The 21,378-nt window shown below is 36.8% G+C and overlaps 4 protein-coding genes across 5 annotated transcripts; all 4 read right to left on the minus strand.

Annotated features, from left to right (window-relative positions):
• Positions 1-89: 89 nt before the first annotated feature.
• On the minus strand, positions 90-2,301 carry LOC106379555 (coniferyl alcohol acyltransferase). The gene is made up of 2 exons (XM_013819483.3): positions 1,819-2,301; positions 90-1,259 (listed from the first exon to the last, which is right to left on the minus strand). Exons 1-2 carry the CDS (start codon positions 2,236-2,238, stop codon positions 309-311), a joined length of 1,371 nt encoding a protein of 456 aa, XP_013674937.1. The 5' UTR covers positions 2,239-2,301; the 3' UTR covers positions 90-308.
• A 4,305-nt stretch (positions 2,302-6,606) lies between these two features.
• Positions 6,607-14,366, minus strand: LOC106381549 (histone acetyltransferase HAC1). 2 transcript variants are annotated; one of them, XM_048761596.1, is made up of 17 exons: positions 14,098-14,365; positions 13,650-13,999; positions 13,309-13,423; positions 12,960-13,224; positions 12,426-12,881; positions 12,181-12,323; positions 10,488-12,077; positions 10,082-10,378; positions 9,713-9,991; positions 9,432-9,560; positions 9,142-9,342; positions 8,892-9,034; positions 8,495-8,807; positions 8,269-8,408; positions 8,096-8,174; positions 7,396-8,006; positions 6,607-7,291 (listed from the first exon to the last, which is right to left on the minus strand). In XM_048761596.1, exons 2-17 carry the CDS (start codon positions 13,856-13,858, stop codon positions 7,177-7,179), a joined length of 5,085 nt encoding a protein of 1,694 aa, XP_048617553.1. In that variant the 5' UTR covers positions 13,859-13,999; positions 14,098-14,365; the 3' UTR covers positions 6,607-7,176. The 2 variants fall into 2 exon arrangements, with proteins under 2 accessions (XP_048617553.1, XP_013676914.2); XM_013821460.3 differs by having other exon boundaries at positions 12,181-12,881; positions 14,098-14,366.
• Positions 14,367-14,408: 42 nt separating this feature from the next.
• LOC106381550 (NADH dehydrogenase [ubiquinone] iron-sulfur protein 8-A, mitochondrial) lies at positions 14,409-16,583 on the minus strand. Its single transcript, XM_013821462.3, has 8 exons — positions 16,402-16,583; positions 16,010-16,088; positions 15,800-15,853; positions 15,623-15,714; positions 15,423-15,536; positions 14,996-15,063; positions 14,795-14,906; positions 14,409-14,706 (listed from the first exon to the last, which is right to left on the minus strand). The coding sequence occupies exons 1-8, from the start codon at positions 16,453-16,455 to the stop codon at positions 14,611-14,613; spliced, it is 669 nt and encodes a 222-aa protein (XP_013676916.1). The 5' UTR covers positions 16,456-16,583; the 3' UTR covers positions 14,409-14,610.
• LOC106378248 lies at positions 16,550-19,541 on the minus strand. Its single transcript, XM_013818408.3, has 12 exons — positions 19,192-19,541; positions 18,945-19,074; positions 18,759-18,861; positions 18,550-18,673; positions 18,363-18,428; positions 18,156-18,194; positions 17,972-18,052; positions 17,837-17,884; positions 17,609-17,659; positions 17,431-17,499; positions 17,090-17,344; positions 16,550-17,011 (listed from the first exon to the last, which is right to left on the minus strand). The coding sequence occupies exons 1-12, from the start codon at positions 19,339-19,341 to the stop codon at positions 16,763-16,765; spliced, it is 1,365 nt and encodes a 454-aa protein (XP_013673862.3). The 5' UTR covers positions 19,342-19,541; the 3' UTR covers positions 16,550-16,762.
• Positions 19,542-21,378: the final 1,837 nt, after the last annotated feature.

Genomic DNA, 21,378 nt, shown 5'->3' on the forward strand with positions numbered 1-21,378 from the left:
TATAGCTGGCCATATATTGTAGTAGTGTTGGTGTGCCACTATATCTTTAAATGTATGTTTATTGACAAACCAAAAAAGAACCCAAGTAATTGAATGAAACTGAGTAACATTAATTGAAGTAATTGAACAATAAATCAGAGGGATGTGGTTTGAGACACATCTTGACAGATAGTAGTTCATATATTACAAGGTTGCAACACCATATAATACATACAATAATTCAAATACAAAGACGCAAGACAAACATAATCACACATAAAACACAAATGACCCATGACTGATGTTGCATTAACCAACATATTAGGGTTTTAAATCTTGAGGTAAGTATTGTCAACGGGTTTAAGCACGTGAGATGCCTCTTTCTCAATAAACTTCAACTGTCCTTTCGTAAGGTGCAAGTAAACAATCCAGTCTTTGTCGTTCACCGAGCTCGGCATAGGCATCACATATCCAGCATTACCTCCCCATGGGAAATGATAAGATCCGAACACCGGCGAGCCCCACCCGAAATTCACTTGGTTCACCGGAAATCCTCTCCCGGAAGAAACCACAAAGGCCGGGCCGTCATCGGACCCGGTGCTGTAGATTCTTGAAACCGCAGGTATTGGTCGGCGAGTCTCAACCCAGTCTATCAAGTTCAAGAAATGTTCTTTGGTCACTGAACTCTCCAAGAACTTGTGAACCTCATCTGTCACCCAAGATAATGGCTTGTTGATCAAGTCATCTATCTTTTGCCCACCAAATGGGATTGAGAGAACGTTTCCGAAGTAAGTATTGTTTTCTTGCTCCATAAGTCTCCTCCTACCGTCCACAACGATACCTAGTTTCGAGTTCTTGGTCGGAACTGGATCATTTGCCGCGTGTTTGGCCACAAGTTTCCATAGAAACGCGCTGAACGCTTCGAGTTTCGTCCTTTTGAGTGTAGTCTTTGATCCGCTAGCTAGGGTCTGAAGCTCGTCTAATGCATCCGCTTTGATGTAATAGAGACGGCTCGCAAGGATACTGTCTGGATCGGTGGTTTCTTGCGGAGGGGGCAAGGACGTGACAGGCATATACATCTGGTCTATAGATGAATCAATGATCAAGGGTCGTCTAGGGTTTAGTAGAGATCTTCGAAACGATGGTACACAAGAGATTGGTACGTCGGATCGAGAGATCTCGGCCCATGATATAAGGAACATGTTCATGGAATACGCATCCGCTACACGATGATCAAATGTACATCCGACAACTATGCTCCCACATTTCAGTTGTGTCACCTGTTCAGACAACGAGACAAAAACATAAGAGTTACGTTGTTGTCAGGACCCGGATCTAAAAAAAAAAACTAAATAAATATATAAAGTTTAAATTTTTAAATTTTAATTTTTTAGATATATTCTAACGTTAGTATTTATAATTTCAAAAGAAACATTAAACATATATAGATGAAATAATTAATTTTAAAACTACATTTTATTTTATTAATTAAATATACTGTCAATATTTTGAGAACAAGACCTATAAACAATTTGAGACTTTTTTTTTAATTTGAGACTTGTTGTAATGAACTATTAGAGCAGGATTAACGGGGGATTAAAAGGGAGGTGCTTAAAAAAAATTAATATAATACTCGGTGGGTCTCGCAAAAAACCAACAATGGTTGCTTATGTTGCCTATTTTAGCGTCGTTGTTTGTATTGTTTGCGGATTTCACTGACACGTGGCGGCCGGCAATTAGTTCTTTTATTAATTTTAAAAAAAAAAAAAAAAATTAAGCAACCCATAAGGGGGTGTAGGGATAATCCTGCTCTTACTGTCTTAAGCTGCAAACTTTTACCTGAATCGCTATGACTCCATGTTTCTTGATGGGAACAAGCCTGGCAATACTTTCATCAGGATCATAGAGGTTAAGCTCTCGGAGGTCCACGTCAGCACCGGCCTCCACATAATCTACACCGCGGTTGTTGCATAGAATCTCCGGTTCTCCGGTTGGATTGGTGACTATCTCGCCGGCAAAAGCGTAGTAGGAGACGAGAGTCTCGGCCAGTGCCGTCTTGAGGGTTTCATGAGCCACTGAAATAGTGATGTTACATGGTTTCTTGTAGCAGAAGCAAACGCTGACGTTGAGAGGTGGAAGAAGGAGGTCGAGGTTTGAGAGAGGGAGCCAGTGGTCCTGGAGAGGAAGAGCCGCCGTGATGAGCTGCTTCCTAGTGGTGGTTACGTGGAAACCACTTGCTTGCTCCGCCGCTTCTCCCATTGGTTGTTGTTTTAGGAGACAGAATGAATAATGTTGTGTGGTTTGGGCTGTTGGAAGATGCCGTGAGGAAGAGAGAATTTATAACCAGAATTAGGTGAAACTTTCCAACATTTGGGTTAATTTATTATGTTATTTTTTAAGCTGGTTGATTTGTTTATTTTAAAAATAAGTTACCACTATTTGTTTTAAGAAATAGTAGTACATATATATATAAATAGGCTAACTCTTTAGATTAAAATCAAGTCTGAATTAGTTTTAGTTCATATGATAGTTAACTTAATGTGTTAGTGTTAACGATCAGTTATTTTCAGTGATTGGCTTGTTTTTTTTTAATCTTGGATTCATATCTTGTTGTGTTTATAACAATGATATATTATGGAGAGCCATGAATAATTTGGTTTAAACTTCCAAATATTCATTAGTTTTGACGTGACTTTTGACTGCCTTTTATCAACCAATCAATAGTTTCTTTTTTCAAAATATATAATAGTGTAATTATTTGAGTATTCAAAACAATCGTCTACAACTTACACATATATTATCGAATTTTGAACATGACTTATAACACGATGGTGGCAATAGTTAATACTAGTAAGTCTAGTACTTTGTTACATACCTCAAATTAAATATAAACTATTTGAAAATATCAATAATTAACTTCTTCTTTTGCAAAGTCATATTTAGTTTTTATCAAAAAAAAAGAGAGTCATATTTAGTTTAATTAAGTGTTTGTATATATCTCTTATTGTATGACCTTTTAACTAAAATTTAATCAAAACTCATTAAAATAACATAAATTTAATTGAATCATTATGCTGTATACAAAGCTATATATTCAAAATATTTTTCTATGCCAGGAAAAACAAAATCATGTCCCTTCCGAATATCTGCCAGAATTTCAAACTTTTTGATGAGAAAACATAGAATTTATATGTAGTTAACAATTAGTAAAATATACAATAGAACAAACTTTCAAAAGTATTTTTGTTATTGTAGATCGATGTTGATTGTTTGATAATTGAAGTGAAAATATCAAAACATATATATTGAAAGGAGATGAATAATTTTATTGATTATAAATCGATGTACATATAAGGTTGTTGCCAAAAAAAATAAAAAAAACGAATATGAATATTACCTTGTTACACATTAATATTTAATTCAACAGGGTTTTTGATGTACTATAATTATTTTTGATAGTTCGGGTTTGATTGTTATTCAGAAATTGTGCTTATCGTTTATTTGAAAGTGAAATATATTTCACTGAACTTTTGCAACATGGTTACTTATTGTAATTTTGTAATGTTAGTTGATTAGTAAACTCATTTATTATAGAAATTAAAAGAGATCAAACTTGTTTTTCTTTCTTTTTAAAATTACACTAATCAAGTAAGTCTCAATGATATCATTTTTATGTGAATGCTCAAGAAATTCCGCGGTGTCTAACTAACCAAAAATTGTGATGGTCGTATAGTATCTTTGGTTTGTTATGTCAATTAACCCAAAAAAAAAAAAATGATTAATTCTACACTAACCTTCTTTACGTTGGAGTCTTGGTCAATGGTTCTATACAAAGTTCAAAAATTCAGTTTTTATTAACAGGTCATTTCATATGGTGGTTGCACTGTCCATCCCAATGTCTAAATATTGTAGTTTTAATTCCCCAGTAAGTCGTCGTCTGCCATAAAATTGTGTGTATGTTAGAATGCGTGTTCGTGAATAATTAATTTAAACTGGTTAATGTAGACGAAGACAGTTTTTGTAAATAAAATTATTAATTCAGGGAATGATAAGACAGTAGATAACAAGCTATATATTAACTATGCATTGTAAGTTACAAATATATATATATATTCACAGGAAACTCGACTTGTAGATTTACTGAAATTCTATTAACTGATTCAAATAAGAAGAGTAGAAGAAATCAATTACGTTAGCTCGGACTCGGACTCGGACTCGGACTCGGACGTGATTGCATCATGATGGTATGAATAACTAAATGACAATAAAAAGAGTTAAGATTTTATTGGTCTGATAAACATAAAACTAGTAAATATCAATAATACTCTTATTTCTTAAACATTAATTTGTTTACGTCATTTAGAATCTTATAGTTTAAGAGTTAAGACCAAGCATCATCTCCTCAGTTATTGTTTCATTTCTAGTTTAAAAAACATTCGATGGGTGTATATTCATTTTTCATAAACATGTTACTTTATATCAAGTATCGACTCCTCCAATGATATTAACAATACGTGATATATCGATTCCTAAGCCAATAATGTTCAAGATTCAGCAGTTTGGGGACCACACGGCAATTCCACAGTCAAATGATAGAAAAAGAAATGATAATAATAGATAGGAAAAAAATGTCTTTACGCAAGTGTAACTAGTGATTGTGGTCTGGATGACAAGTTAAAAATCATTCTATGATTTTTTTGTGTATTTAGGTAATAATTATACAGGAACCAAATCAAAGTGAGTCCATAGTATCAAACTAAATCATCATTAACAGAGTGAAACATTCATAATAGTGCTTTTGAAAAGAAAGGAAAAAAAACATATTATTTACAAGTTATTGGATCATTAGGTCAAATTGGTTGAACCGTGGATTATTAGAAACTAATTTTGCAAACTAGTAATCTTAAAGGAATGTTAGGAAATGAACTGTGTTTTTCCACACAAAAAAAAACACGATTTACATTTATTTTTGAATATATTTCATTTTTTTTTTCATTTTCTTGTTACCGATATATAGATCATTATAATAATGGATAAATTTGTGAACTAACCAAGTTCTCAACAATTATTAAAAATATTTATTTATATTTCACATATAATTGAAAAATGAAGTGAATACCTAAAATTGCTATTTTTTCATTTTTTCCTTCCCACTCTAAAGAGAAAGTTGTTATGCCATTTAACTTATATTCTGCTTTCTTAATATAGTACATATACATAATTTTATATTATAAGATATATAATCATATATTAATAGTTTTAAAACAGAATTAAATTAGACTGAGCAAAAAAATAAAATAAATTAGATTGAGTAACGAATGAAATTAATTTATGTGTATATAACATTTATAAACGATTGAATACGTATTAGGTTTTTCATAATCTGACTTTTCGAAAATAGTATAAAACTCGTAAAAAAGTAATATAAACTTACAATACAATTTATAATAGAAAATATATTATTGTTAAGAAAACATCAAAATAGAATGATCGGATGTTCTATATAGTATGACGGAGAATTGTATAGTTATTTATCATAGTTTTTTTTTAAAGTATCTGATTTAAAAAAAAAATTCAAATTATGTTATATGTACAAAAAGATTATATTTTTCTAATTTTAATTTAAAAATTTATTTATTAAATACTATTAAGATAATAAGACTGAGTAAGGGTTATTGGTTGTTGTATTTTAATGGATTTGAAAATCCGAACTAAATCTAGTGTTATTTGTTCTATGATTTTCAAATCTATATTAAAATCATGTGTTATTGGTTTAATGATTCATAAATTTTGTATCAAATCAAGTGTTATTCAATCGTACGGATTTACTAATATATTTGATTTTATAATGGATTTGTTTGGATTTTTTAGTTAAAAATACAAAGACTCAAATCCGAGGAAAAACCTTCGGATTTGCATATTTTACTTGGATTTATAAATACTATATGGAATTTTAAATCAATCAAAATATATAAACCAATAACACTTCATGAAGGGGAAAGAAATAAACAAACTAAAAATAAATAAAAAATAGAAATGATAATATAGTATATATTTTAGAAATGATGGAGAAGAATTTTTGGTTGGTTAGTTACCGAATTATAGTTTCTTTGATGAATATTGTATGCAATTTTCCTATACTTTATAGTTTTACATAATTACATAGGTATACAGTTATATAGTTTTATATAATTACATAGGTATACATTTATATACAGTAGAACAGACTTAAATTAAAACATAAAAGTGTTACTGGTTATAAATTAAAACATTTTCAAGTCTTGGATTTCTTAAAAACTAAGATGCTATCTTTCATGAATATAAACCATTAGACATATTTGTAGATTTATAGTTTTTGCAACGATAAAAATTACATCTGGTTTTACGATTTAAACATATACACCAACAATTAAACAAATACGGGTTGACCTCAATTGTCCCTTTGATTATTGACACCAACATTTATTCAATACATTTACATTTTTTAACTCTTTAATTGTTTTCTTAAACTAATAACTTAATCAATTTTACTTCTTCTTTTTTTCAAACTAACCAAATTTCATCTGAGAAGATTTAGTATTTTTTACCATAAAAATAAGAAAAATACAATGATAAATACATAGTATGTGAAGATTCAAAAAGCAGAATCTAATCCAGATAAACTAAATTATTATGATTACAAGTGTGAATACAATTTCATCAAAACATAAGAAGAAGAAAAAGTGGAATAGAAGATCTCACTATCTTACTTTGCTTGCAAGCAACACGTTAAAGTAACTGTATATGTGACACTATTGCCATTCCCAAATCAGAAATGGCAAATTTACAAAAATACAAACAAAATACCTAAAAAATAACATGAGAGGAAAGTGTGTGTGTGTATGTATGTATACACTATCAGACGATCACCCAACCAAACAAACCATATCAAATTTACTGACCTTCAAACTGAAGACTCATCTCTGAAGAACAGACGACTTTCCTCCTCTTCTCCTTCTGAAAGTCAAGTCACACTCTGAGTGCATGTTAAACACGAACCTAAGCTACATTCCCCCATTAGTCTCTAACTGTCTGGTCTTCTTCTTCTTCAAAAGGATAATGATCAACTTGTTGGAGCTCGGTGAAAATGGCAACATAGGTTGTTACCTTTAGGAAAAGGAACTTCGATTTGATCTTTTCCAAATGTACAAGTTTTGATTAACTTGATCCCCCGGCGACTTCTGCAGCTCTTTGTCTCATCATTTCCATCACAGCTGCTCTTCGCCGTGAATCTGATTGCTGCTGTAATCTTCTCAGATGCTCCTTCAGGTCACTGAATGAAAAGAGAGATAGAGGTTCACAATCACAACGATCATCAACACAAGATTAAATGGAACCAAAGTGTTTGCTGTCTAAATGAAAGGTTGATTCGTTTACCTGCAACGAGGTACATGGCATTGAGATTCCTTGCAGGCCCGAGCGTGGAGTTGCAGAAGATACCACATTTTCTTGCATAGAACACAACCTCCCGAAGCACGCACTTTGCACTGTATACCATGTCGGAACAGTCCCTTCACTTTCCGGCAATTTGGATATTGACACTGCGCAGAACGGCATTGTGATGCATGTACCAGAAGATCAAGCATTTTCCTAAGCTGCAAGACACGCAATTGCCTCGCTTCTTTGTTCTGAGCATTTTGATCAGCTAGAGACGGATGATTGGTCAGCTTGTGAGGATGATTAACTCCGCCATCTCTACGGTAACATGAATCACACACATCGTAGTCTGGACACACTTCACAGCGCCAGCCTTGACCAGTTTCAATGTCGAGGTGACACGCATTGCAGGTCGTGACAAAGGCTGGAGCAGTTGGATTATGCAGATGATAAAGGACCATCATCGACGAATGTTTTGCCCGCCTCAATGTGTCGTACTGGTAGTGGTTCCCTTGACAAAGACTCAGAAACGCTTGCCTAGTATCGAAGAACTCGCTTTCGAGTATCTCATCCTTGTCCCTTGTATCTGCGGGAATATCAGTAATCTCAACCTGCAAAATCAACACCACCGAACATTCATAAAACTGATCGCAGACAAAAGGTGAAGGACACTATCCTCAACAAGCGAAATGCAACTCACAGGATATAACGCATGCTTATCCTTAAAATTAACAGGATGCCTTTCCCTGTCTTCACGCCGCTCTTCAGCCTCATAACACCTGAAAGGGAGAGAGAATAACATTTGGTCAGTCAGTAATATTTATTCTTAGTGTGCAATACAACCAGAAGAAGGGAGAAAGGAAGAGCTCTTACTTGTCACAAATCTGAAAGTGTTTGCACTGACTACAGCGCCAACGATTTCCAGATACCATCAGCATACAGCAATGTGTGCAAGAAGGTTGCAGGTGGACCATGATAAAGTCCTCCTTCATTGGATGAATGGTCTCACCAAGCTGGAAACAAGAATGAATATTAACTAACAAGAACAAAAGGAAAAGAAGAAAAAAAAGGAGTAAAATGGATAGAAAGTAAGGATCACTTTATGCATTAGCAGCAGATCCTTGGATGCATTCCCAGACAGATCAGTCTGCCCAGAAGCCTTTAGAGCCCTTTTTGTGATTTTTTGCTTGAGCATTCCTTTCTTATTGCCCTTTCTGCCATCTTCTTCTTGACTCATCTGGAATATAAGATCCTCTGCTGCACCTGGCCAGTAGTCACCATCGAAATATGGGAGCCTAGCTGCAGTAACCTTAGCTCTACATTCACCAGTTTGCATAAAGAAATGATCATATAGATTAATAGTTTCCGCCACAATGCCCTCCTTTGAAGCTTTCTTCAACATTGCTAAGTACCTGAAATGAACAACATGAGAATTTGGATTATGTAAACCACTATTTCATACAAAAACTTATGAAGTTTTATTCTCAAAAACTGACCACTCTCGTAGTTTATCAGATTTTGGCGTCTTCTGAATTTCTGGATGACAATATAAGATATAGTCCTCGCCCTTGAGCGGCGGACAAGCCCATATGTAGCAGCTCGTGAAACCACGCAGCTTGCAGTATTCTAGGTAACCGATCTAAACACAGGATCAAATCACACCCTTAATCCTCCATACAGTTTAGAAAGAAAGAAAAAAGTCCGATATTGGCTAATAACCAAGGTTTTGAGAAGACCAGGACTTACCAGAATTTCGTGGTAAACGAAAGTGCGCAGAGCCTCTCCGTTATAAGATCTAACCTCGGGTCTAAAGTACTTTACAGAATCCAAATAAGAGAGATAAACTCGGCGTTGATTAGGAAATGCGCATTCAGAACCAAATTCTTGGACGTACATCCCAAATAAGCATACTTCTACACCTTCAATCTTTTGGAACAACAGAACCACCTGGCAAAATAAAATGGTGTGTGAGAATGGGTGAAGGATACTTCAAGAAAGAAATGCATAGATTCACAATGAGCTTTGATCATTCTTACCTTTGACTTGTATGCAAACTCTGTTGGGTAACTGTCTTCCCGAAAAATATCAAGAAATCGGGGTTTGACTTCCAGCTTCTTGTCAACAGATGAAACAACTCTAATCACAAGGGACTCGGCAGTAGGAACCTGCCAGTATCAAGTCAAAGAAAAAACAATGTCAGCTTCAATCTATTGTTTCCAATCAGTAATAAGAGTATGACAAATAGAAAAAATGAGCTCGCAAATGCAAACAACACAAGAAAGACATAAAACCTTAACAAACTCCACCAGTAGATTACCTCATCAAAGCTTTTTCCTTGAGCCCTGGCTCTCTCTGTTCTTTCCTGCTTGAGCTTCTTAAACAACCGCTGCTCTATATGGTCACTGAGAATTGTTCTCGGTAGGTCTTTAGCTCCAAGAACAGCACTCTGAGGTAAAGGTTTCCTCTTACTTTGTTCCACTTCTGCTATATAGCAATAAGGGCAGGTATACTCAGCTTGCCCTCCGTCATTCCTTCGCCCATTAAATAAAGCACAAATCTGATGCTGCCAAGCTTCACATTTATCACATTGGACCCACTGCAAATATCATCGAAAGAAGCAGATTATAGAATGCAATACAAAAACAAGTGAGCACACAACATATCTACAGAGTTGATAGTCGTTTACCCATTCTTCAGTCTCTTCATCATTTTTCTTTTTCTCGAGTCTTGCCTTAGGTATAGGTGTCCCTTCAGCTACTATAGTGTCCCCACGGGACTCATTATAACACGGAATACAAAAGTAATGACGAGTGTCACCAGCTCCTACAGTGTAATACATTGCATTTCTCTTGATGCGGGCACCACAAGGGGTACAATAAATAGGCGGTGGCTCAAAGGTAAGCTTCTCCACTGCACACAGTTGGCAGGAGTTCTCACTCATTGAATGCTCCATCGCCTGATTCTTTTCAGCTTTGGCTTTACTCTGCAATCACATAAAAGAAACCAGATTAATGTTTAGTACATATAAGAAGGGAAACTACTCATCAATCAAGCTCTTGTGTAAACATCATAAGCTACCAAAAATCACAAACCTGGCCAACCCACTGACGAAGACCCCGGATATGTTCTCTTACTTGCTCAGGAGTGAACAACTCAGTTAACGAAACACCCTTTATCTCTGCTTTTCCAGATTTTGGTAGAGGTTTAACGGACTCTGCCATAATTTCTTTCTTAGGTGGCTCAGCTTCTTTCTCAATTTTGCATTTCTCTTGCCGAGGTGAGGCATCAGACAAATCTTGTTTAACTGCTTCAATGACAGGCCTTTGCTTGGGAATATTTTCAGCAATTCCAATTTTCGTATCTTTGAAACCTGGCCGTGCCTGGACAGAAGCTTCAGAAACCTCAGCTTTCACTTCAGAATATCTAGAAGGTGCACGTACATCACTCTGCCTATGATCCATTCTTTCAGCGTACTGAGACGATTGTGCTTCTGTTATGGAAACAACTGAGCTCTTACAGCTTTCCGTCTCAATGTCCACGGGTTGAGAAGACTGTTCCACCTTCAATCGTTTTAACGAAGGTTGCAAATGCTTTGAAATATCAGTAACAGGCGGAGCACAAGATGTTGCACCAGTAGAGGTCTGTACTGCATCATTGGATATTCCAGCTTCATTCACTGGCCTTGCTGCACCACTTTCAGTTCTTAATCGAGCTAGTCGTGCATTTGCCTGTTGCTGTAAGAAGGCCTTCACAGGAATACAGACAGGACAGTTAGACTCCTTACAACTTCGATGGTGATTAATCAATGTCTTCGTGGGTCGGCAACGCGGGTATGAACATTGAGGTGCATCACAACTGTCCATGTGCTTCCAGAGCTTCTGTACCGTAACGCAATTCCGGTCAGGACACTTGCCTTCAGGCGCTTTGCAGTTGCGAGCATGGCGTAGAAACAGGAGCCATTTCTGTTGATTTCTGAATCTCGGATCTTGGTTTCCATTTCCATATCTACAAGAGGTATCTACAGGGTTTTGAGGATTAGGAGATTCTGATGTAGTGGATATATGACTTTGAACTATAGACCCTCCAGACATATTATTGGGCTGAGCTTCGTCGGTTCCTGACATTCTTTGACGAAAATCATTCTGAATGTGCAGTTGGTTCGACATACTATTAGACATTTGAGTATGTTCCTGTGACTGAGATTGCCAGTGACCTTGCAGACCAGATTCTGATTTCACTCCAACAGAAAGGTTACTAAAACTGTTAATAGAGTCTGAAGCCATACTCTGCGGGTGCAACATCTGCTGTATCTGTTGGCTATTTTGGGGAGCCGATGTACACATATCACTCTGACTTGTGACAGGGAGAATCTGAGAACCTGCATGACGGTCATCTGCATTGTTCTGGTATTGATTCTGAAACTGAGAAAGCTGGAATTGCTCGGGAGTCTGGGAGTGGTTAGACTCGCTAGGGTTCTCGATTCCAGGTTCATGTTTAACGTGTGTACCCATGTCAGAGGCCACATGATTTTGCCCAAAAGCATCATGACTTATGAATCTCTGTTGCTGCTGGCTCTGCTGCTTCAACTGCCGTTGACGAAGAAACTGTTGCTGTTGGTGAAATTGATTAGGTTGTTGCTGAAGTCGATTGGGCTGTTGCTGAAACTGCTGCTGTTGATGTGACTGCCAAAAATGAACAGAGATGAATTACAAACAATCCGTATTCTCATAAAATGAATGATGTTTCACTTGTTGCAATTTAAAGTGAATTTCAATCAGTCCTTACCAGAGAAGAGTTAGTTCTAGGCACAGACTGAAAACTTGTTGTACTGGAATTCTGAGTATTTGTCATCGTTCCAACAGATGTTACAGCACCATACAAGTTTCCAGATCCGAAAGGGTCAGAATTATTTGTACCATATCCTTCACCTGAGGGAGAAAATAATATAAATTGAATATTCTGATGAGCTGACAATGCATATGAAATTAGACAAGCAGAAGAAAAAAAGAGGGAGGCAACAAAAACTTTACCCTGCATTCCTGGACGCTGAAGGTTATCATAAACCTGCTGTGAATTTCTGGTTCCTGGATCTACACCTTTTGCATTCATCCCAACACCACCATTTGTGGAGTTGTTAGACACATTAGACATTATTTGTTGCATGCCAGGTCTAAGGCCAACACCCATTTGACTTCCAAGGTTATGCAACAGACGACTATTTTGACCACCAACACTCTGCCTCTGTTGCTGCTGCTGCTGAGGTGCCATCATAGGCGCAGAGGAAAATCCGCCACTATTATTGGAAGCTTCAACACTCAAGTAAGATTGGCCATTGTTGTTATTGTTATTAGTATTGTTGTTGACAAATCCAGGGGTAGGCATCATCATCTGGCCGGTATTCCTTTGTGAGCTCATTGATGTCATGTTCCCTCCAGAGCCAAGACCAAAATTACTCGATGAATGCTGGTAGCCATTAGACATGTTACCTGCAAACACAAGAAGTAAAAATGTTCAGGAGCAGAAACAAATTTCTAGATATCTTAAACAATTCGTCGTGAGAGAACCTCCAAGCATGCCACCAGAATTAAGCAGGCTTCCAGTGTTCATAGCAGTAGTTGCGATGTTATTACTTCCAGCCATTCCAGTATCAACAGAGGACGTCATCATCATATTTGGATTCCCACCACTATGTTGTAACCCTGGAGTGGGTATCATTGTTCCAACGGAAGAAGAAGAATTAGCTTGCCGTTGGTTGTAGTTGTTCAACTGTCTACCCTTGATTAGACTCGTCAGACGAGGTTCAAGGGTCGACTGATTCAAGTAATCTTCCTGTAGTTCAAATCAAAAGTGCCACTTTAGAAAGAAATTTCAAAGTTTTAGGACATGAATTTTTGAAAACAAAAAAAAACTTACCTTTGTGTTGGCAATTTTAAACAGCCCTTCCTCTAAGCGTCTAGCAACATCCATATACTTTGCCTTTGATGCTTCATCAGCTGGAGATGGTTGTTTCTGCTGCAAGATGCTGAAACTGGAAAAGAAAAACAAAAAAATAGCCAAAAAGGTTACAAGATTTGACTAGCGACAAAACCCAGAGAGAGACAAAACAATGTCACATAAATAGTAAACAGAAAGAAAGCAATATTATACGACACAGACTGCAAGAGAAAGAAAAAAAAAGTATCTTTAAGTTAAGAAAACCTAAAGAAGCTAAGTACAACTTAAAAAAAAAAAACATATATAAATCAAAAGCTTACATCTTGATTCGCATGCTCTGCCTTAGTCTCAAGAGGTCATTGTCAACACGTGAAGGTCCTAAACCAGCATTACTAGTAGTAGGAGGAGGACCACCACCACCACCACCACCACCACCACCACCACCGTTAACTAGATTCTGCATTTGGGAGTTCCCATTCTGCTGTTGGTTCGAAACCTGTCCGGACGACAAGTGAGCCTGAACATTCATTGTTACCAACTTTTAAATCTTCTTCGCCTTGTTCTTCTAGCTCTTCTCTTAATCAACAGTAACAAACACTGCATAACTTAAAGTCACACAACACCCAAGTGTCATCTCCTGATTAGCTCGTCCGTCCTCTGCTTAATAGAGCTGAAAATTAACACAAAATGATAACGCAATTAAGTAACCAATTAACGAAATTGAAACAAAATTAAAAACCCTAAAAAATTCAAACAACCTAACCAAACCTTTGAATTGATTCACACAAAGGAGCTGAGCTCAGATAGAAACTCGCGGATACCAATCGGTTGGTATTGAATTGAAGCAAAGTCGGTGAAGAGGCAATTGCGGCACGTGCGAGAGAGCTGAATCAAAGACGAGGTTAGAGAGATTAGGATGATCAAGTAGGTAAACGAAGATGGGAAAGGCGAATGAAGACAAGTTTTTCCCAAATCGGGGGGATTTTTCTGGGCTTTTAGAGTTCGTAGAGGGCTCGCTCGATTTGGGGATTGAGCTTTTTTTTTTCAACTTTCCTTTCTGAGGATTTGTTCTAAAATAGTAACCCAAAAAAAATATATATATTAATTTCATGTCTGAAATGCGATAATTGGCGTAACCGGTTAAACCGGAATCAAAGTGGTTTTACAAACAATTCAATTACACAGCCACAAAGCTGGTTATACAACAAACGCATAAGCACTCGTCTTTTATTTCTTTAACAAAAAAAAAAAACAATGAAGTAAAAAAAAGGACTGCTCTCATCAACGGTAGAGACTCTCTGATTTGAGATTCTCAGCGATCTCAGTCTCCCATCGATCTCCATTCTCAAGCAGCTTTTCTTTGTCATACAGAAGCTCCTGTGAAAGTGGAACATACACAACGTTCAATGTTACATGCCACGGAATCATTTATTATGTCTTAGAGAAAATTTGTGATAAGCCTGACCTCGTGTGTCTCGGTTGCGAATTCGAAGTTGGGTCCTTCGACGATTGCATCAACGGGGCAAGCTTCTTGGCAGAAGCCACAGTAAATGCATTTTGTCATGTCGATGTCGTACCTGTAGAGGGTCTTAGATCATTACTACACACGAAATGGTGGAAAAGAAAGCATATGGTTAGTGGATTTGAAGTAAAGGGGATAAGTGACCTTGTGGTTCTGCGGCTTCCATCTTCTCGCTCTTCTGCTTCTATTGTAATTGCCTGAGCTGGACAGACCTGATTAAATAGACAAAGTATCCCTCTCAAAATCACAATCTGAAGTTATACCATTGCAGTCTAAGATACCATATGATCTTCACACATTAAGCAATTGATTGTCAGCAAATATGAGCATTTCTACAGAGTTCTAGCGAATTAAATGATTCTCCTAACCACTAGGATAAGCTCCATAGGCATCATCAGCCTATGATCCTGAGTTATAAACCATATAAGCAGAACCGGTTTAACACAGCATGACGGGTTAACAATATTTGTTAAATCAATGTAAAGGTACGCATCGTCCTGAGATGCCTTGCAAGAGCTATGAATACAAAGAAAACATTAAATTACGCCTCAGCATAGATCTAAAGACTCACAGCTTCGCAGAGTTTGCAGGCAATGCAGCGTTCCTCCCCAGTAGGATAACGTCGAAGAGCATGCTCACCACGGAAACGAGGGCTCAGTGGACCCTTCTCGAATGGATAATTGATCTGCATACACAAACAAACAGCTTCAGAATCATACAGATTTCTTTTCATTCAGAAGATTTGAAAAGACTGGGAGAGATGTCACTCACAGTAACTTTGGGATCAAAGAAGTACTTGAGGGTCAACGACAAACCACGGACCATTTCAGTGAGAAACAGGGTGTTTATGCTCCGTTCAAAGACTGCAAAAAAAAATGCAAAACCGCGAGAATAAGTATGAGAAAAAAGAAAACAAACAAAAAAGGCGTCTAGATCATATTAGAATACCAGTATTCCAGTCCTTGGAGATTTCCTTAGCAAGTTGCTCCTCTTCTTCATCATCTGAATATAAAAGAAGCAAACACACAAGTCATCATCAACGCACCAGAAAACACACATAAGTCATCAACGGTCCATAGAAAGAGGTAAACTCACACTTCAATCTGATTCACTAAGAGAACCCTGAAAAAAAAATAACAGAGGCGAGAATATATATACCTTTCTTGGAGCCATAAGAAATAGCACGGGACTGCAGCCGAGAAAGATGAGATCCCTGCAAAGCTTGCCCTGACAAAACCTATCCAACAAAGACAAGTTAATAAGAGCACTAACCATAACTTACACACACCATAGAAAAAAATGAAAACTTGCAAAAAAAAACGCTCTCAGTAACACAAACATAAAGATTAGCTTAGACCTAGATCATGATAAACTCTCCTTCTTATGATTCATCCATCACCCAGCTAAAACTCTACATCGATTGAGATACAATCCCTAGTCCAATTCGAAAACAAAACGAGAGACAGAGAGTGAGAATCCAATCCTCATTTCTACGCAATCCAAACAAATCGAAGTAAACGAGAGAGAGAGAGAACGAGATTGATTCATACGAGATGTCGAGCACGGAGAGTATCCAGAGACCTGCGAGCAAGCATCGACGCCATTGACGGATCTCCCAAATTCGATTTCGAACCAAAACAAAAAACGAAATCCTCAGAACAAAGACAACTTAAATCGAATTATATCCATTATTACAAATTAGTCCCGAAATTAAGATATTATTATAATTTAGTCCCTGACAACAGTAGCTAATAGTTTTCTGAACCGGTGACATAACCGGATTATAAATTAAAACCGAATCGAATACAGTAAAAAAATTAACAATTTAAACTAGAGTCGCAAAGTGCTTGCGAGTTATTACATTACACATCTTCATCACTGAAGATTCTTTACAAAAAAAGATTGTGCGTTTCAGTTGAAGTTGGTAGAACGGTGATTTGGTGCAATGTAGAGAGAGTTTCCACAGTTGATGTGAGATTGCATCAAAGGATTCCATCTATCGAATATTATCCTTCCACCACGCCCTATCCTCCCCTGAAACCGCCTTTGAGGTTGTTGACCACCGGAGGTTGCATCAGGTGCTGGAGGAACGATCCCTGCAGCTGCCAGTTTCTCAGGAACCAGCGGTTTTGTGAACAGCATGACCGGTTCATTTGGATCCTAAGGAGATCAAAACGCAAAACCAGTGTGATTAAACTATAGCAACCAGAGGGGTGTTGTAAGAGAAGGTTTTTTAACCAGTTTGTGAAGCCAATTGTGATGCGACGAGTGTCGTCTTCTAACTTCTTGTTTTATGCCTCCGTGTTGAGATACATTGAGGTTTGAGTTTGTGAAACGAGAGTTGGGGATAAGGGAAGGTCTTGCGCGTACATGGGTGCTAGTGTAGTCATCTGAGTCCATGAACTCCTCGTCGCTTGAGCCGAATTTGTAAGATGTTGTAGCTGGTGGAAACCCAGGCAGACCCAAGGTACCTTCCAAGAGCTCTGTTTCATGCTGCAATATCAAAACCCAAATGGTCAGACTAAGAGAATAGGAGCATCGATTGTTTAACTAGCAAAGAGTTGTAAGAGAGCACGTACCCTGTATTGGAGTTGCATTCTTTGAAGGCTAACCTCGCCATCCATGACATCCCTCTTCTTTTCTTCTCTCTAGAGAGTAGTAACTTCGAATTAGTAAAATTTGAGGATGTAACCTTTTTGTTAAGATATGAAATGAAAGTTACATACAAGTCAAATATAAAACTGTCATAAAGAACACCTTAATGAGAGCCTCCAGAATGGTCTTCGCTTGGTCAAGATTGCGTCTAACCTGTAACAATTATATAATTCCAGAAAGACTTGCATTCAGAATCCAACAAAAAAAGTATAAACGAGTCAAAATAGATAATTAACAGTCTAGAAGGGCATTAATCAAGGCAAACTGCTCAGGTTTCAGTCAGAATGGTTCAAGCAAGAAATGTAAAGATAATCCAAGTGATTCCCTTACCTGTCGAAGCTTTTCAAATGACTGCACATTGTTTTCTCTCCTCTGCATCTGTAGTAGAAGTAAAGGTTACTTCTCAGTGTTCTTCTTTCTCTAATTGAATTCAAATATAATAAAAGTATTAAGATAACGGCCTACCCTTCTTGTGTGGAGTCTGTGAGCTTTCTCCCTCGGTCTAAACACATTGTAGGGATTGGTGTCATTGACCGGTGGAGGAGGCTGTTCCAAACAAAGAAGCAAAACTTCAATTAAAATAACAAAGGTAAGAAGACCCTTTTGAGCATGGGCCTTGATTGTTTTAACCGTAAATAATGGTACTAACCTGCAAACGCCGTAAGATAGGCTTCTGCCATCTTTTGCGCTAAGTTGACACCAAAAAAATGAAACATATGCATTAGTCTTCTAAGCCAAACGTGCTTCAGATGTTTAACTAGTTTTTCATCTGAAAAGTAATCCTGATCACAAGGATTATGCATGGCAACACAACGTATGTTTCCAGATAAGTTATAACAATCAAGCTATGCCAAACCTTGTCTTTCCAATAGTTGAAGATAGCCTGGAAGACTCCATAATTAATAGACAGTGATTGCAGCGCCTGTAATAATATGATAACAAGGGTTATTTCAAATGCCAAGTTCGTATATGTTACAAGCTAAAAAGAGACATGCGAATCCAAAACACTGTGAAACACACAATCAAAGCAAAGGTATATATACCTCAATAGCACCATCAAGCTGCAAAAGCACAGAAACTGGAGAGCCAAGGGTAGGTGTAATAACTCCTGCCCTTTCCCGCGTCTTGTGGTCCAACACCTCTAGTTTAAAAATAATGCTCTCAAACCTGTTTCAAACAATCCAACACGTTTACATGTTGTTCGCCCTACATAAAGCGAACTAATCCATCTAGAACATGATAGTTAATTTACATTTCAGGCGAAAGCTGCTTGTTATCTTTATCAAACTCATAAAGCCAGTCATCATCCTCATTGTCAAGATCATACTCCACAAACTCTCCAAGCTCAGACCGAGCTGCAAACAAAACAGAAAAAGCCACAGACTTTAAGTCTCCAATTAAACAAACAAAGCACTTTCATTATACAAAAAAAACAAACCTCCTCTTGCACGTAGATAAGAAGCAGGTTGACCAAACGTCGGAGAATAATCTCGTTCATACGTGTCCACAACAACAAACTGAGGCGTTGGTATCTCTGAAGCAAGCTTCTTACTTGGCACTGGAGACACCTGAAATAACATAAACCCAAAATGCAAAAGGAAACATTTTTAACACTAAACTAACAAAGGCGAAACGATCGAAACGAGTTTAGAAGAAGAAGAGACTATATGTGAAATTGGACGGACCTCATGGTCAAGCTCTACGGAAGAAGCTAAACGCAGCAGCTGAGGGTTCCTAGTTGGCGTGTCGTCGTCTTCAAAGTCTTTATACGATTTCAAAATCGGAAGCTTCTTGTGAATGTCCAGTGGACGTGGACGGAAAGAGAGCCGACTCATTTCTCACCAGCAAATGCGAGCGATCGATCGAACGCGGATTTTGAATCAGGGAAGGGACGAGAAAGAGAGAGAGATCGAATCCGTCGTCGTTGTACAATTCCAATTTCTAGGGTTTTTTTTTTTTCGGTTTCTCCGCCGGGCGAAATTGCGGCGGTGGGGAAAAAGGAAACTCTTCCGTGAAGGTCAAACTCAAAATCGAACAAGCGAGTAAAGCAGCTTAAAGGAAATTCAAATAAAAGTTTTATTTTCCCCAAAACATATTTAAAATGAAAAAAAATGTTTGTTTTGTATAAATTTAGTAATCAAAAAATAATTTCATTAATATTTTTACATTAAACTTGTTAATCCAGTTACATGTAGTTGATTATAATTTTATAAACCAAAATATATGAGATCTAAATCCTAACAAAAAAATGATTTGTAATTAAATATAAAAATAATATTTTATTAAATTTTGTAAATTTTAGTTTTATTAAATCTGTGTTATTCAATTTTGTAAATTTTAATTTTATTAAATTTGTGTTATCGAATTTTAGGTGGATTTTGCGGTAATTGCGGTAATTTCCTAAATTCCTCTCTCGCATCGCCTTCTCTCTCACCTGCTATATATCTTTTTCTCCCCCCCCCCCCCGCTCTCTCCCTCGCCCCGCACTCTCTCTCGCCGTCCGCTCCCTCGCCCCGCCCTCTTCCTCGCCCCCTCTCTCTCACCCGACCAATGCTCTCTCTCTCTCTCTCGCCCGCTCCCACTCCCTCGCCCTCTCTCTCACCCCGCCCTCTCTTTCCCGTTCTCTCCCTCGCCCGCTCTCTCTCTTGCTCCCTAATGTGCTTCGGATCGTACAACCCACGTCTAGAAAATGGAGTCTTTGACTATCTTTAATATATTCAGTCAATATTTTTTATTTCCTAGGCATATTTTTCATCAAAATCAGTGTCTTTGACTTATTTATTATTTTCTAGTCAATCTTTGTTTTTTTCTAGGTGTGGTTTTCCGCAATTTCTTTATGTCTTTCTTTAACCACAAGTACTATAAATATGTGATCTCGTTCTATGAAAAGATCAATGATTTTCCCCTTTATTTTGTGAGTTTATCTCCTTTGTTCTTTATATAACATTTCTTTTTTCTTGTTGAGTTTCCTCCAAGTAAATATTCTCTATTTCGTTGGACTTGTGCGTCATATCAACCAAACACAGATTTTGAGAAAATTTCAAAAAATATGACAATCTTGTTTTAATGCATAGTTGCATCCTACACTAATATATGATGATATTGAAAGAGGTTTAGAGCGTTCATTGTGTCCGTTTTTCAAAAAAAATATCGATTTTGTAGTGGTTAATCCACTGATTTAGATAGTATTACGAAGTTTTACTAATTAATTGATAAATAATTAGAACGATTCTCATATACCATAAAAGAGAGTTTAACATACATTAATATAAATGTAGAATGTGGTTAGAAATTTTAAAACAACACTAAAATGTTTAGGCTTCAGTATATAGAGCGTTTAACGTAAAACTCAATATTTTCGTAGGGACACATAGATTTTGAGAAAAATTCAGAAAATATAACAATACTTCTTTAATGCATAGTTGTCTCATGTACTAATATATGGGGATGGTCAAACAGGTTTGGAACCTTTGTTGTCTCCATTTCTCTAGAGAATAACGATTTTATAACGGTTAGTTCACTAATTTAGGGAGTATATGAAAATTTACAAAGTTAATTTATAAAAAAAATTGTACGATGCTCATGTACCATGAAAAAGAGTTTAACATACATTAATACAAATGTAGGATGTGGTTAGAAATTTTAAAACAACACTTAAGATTATAGACTTCAGTATATAAAGCATTTACCAAAATTTAATATTTTGTAGGGGTTAACACATAGATTTTGAGAAAATTTCAAAAAATATGACAATATTGTTTTAAAGCATAGTTTCATCATGCACTAACATATGATGATGTTGAAAGAGGTTTGGAGCCCTTGTTGTCCCCGTTTTTCAAGAAAATAGCGATTTTATAGTGGTTATTCCACCG

This window comes from Brassica napus, chromosome C6 (assembly GCF_020379485.1).
Source record: "Brassica napus cultivar Da-Ae chromosome C6, Da-Ae, whole genome shotgun sequence".
NCBI lineage: Eukaryota > Viridiplantae > Streptophyta > Magnoliopsida > Brassicales > Brassicaceae > Brassica > Brassica napus.

Coding starts and splice junctions, on each gene's coding strand:
- LOC106379555 (XM_013819483.3), bottom strand. CDS start 2,238: ATGGGAGAAGCGGCGGAGCAAGCAAGTGGTTTCCACGTAACCACCACT. Junction 1,260..1,818: donor ATGGAGTCATAGCGATTCAG/GTAAAAGTTTGC, acceptor TTGTCTGAACAG/GTGACACAACTGAAATGTGG.
- LOC106381549 (XM_013821460.3), bottom strand. CDS start 13,858: ATGAATGTTCAGGCTCACTTGTCGTCCGGACAGGTTTCGAACCAACAG. Junction 13,225..13,308: donor TTAAAATTGCCAACACAAAG/GTAAGTTTTTTT, acceptor TTTGAACTACAG/GAAGATTACTTGAATCAGTC. Junction 9,992..10,081: donor ATGAAGAGACTGAAGAATGG/GTAAACGACTAT, acceptor TGATATTTGCAG/TGGGTCCAATGTGATAAATG.
- LOC106381550 (XM_013821462.3), bottom strand. CDS start 16,455: ATGGCGTCGATGCTTGCTCGCAGGTCTCTGGATACTCTCCGTGCTCGA. Junction 15,854..16,009: donor TTCTTATGGCTCCAAGAAAG/GTATATATATTC, acceptor TTTTATATTCAG/ATGATGAAGAAGAGGAGCAA. Junction 15,537..15,622: donor TCTTTGATCCCAAAGTTACT/GTGAGTGACATC, acceptor TTGTGTATGCAG/ATCAATTATCCATTCGAGAA.
- LOC106378248 (XM_013818408.3), bottom strand. CDS start 19,341: ATGAGTCGGCTCTCTTTCCGTCCACGTCCACTGGACATTCACAAGAAG. Junction 18,429..18,549: donor AGCTTGATGGTGCTATTGAG/GTATATATACCT, acceptor ATATTATTACAG/GCGCTGCAATCACTGTCTAT. Junction 17,012..17,089: donor ACAATTGGCTTCACAAACTG/GTTAAAAAACCT, acceptor TGATCTCCTTAG/GATCCAAATGAACCGGTCAT.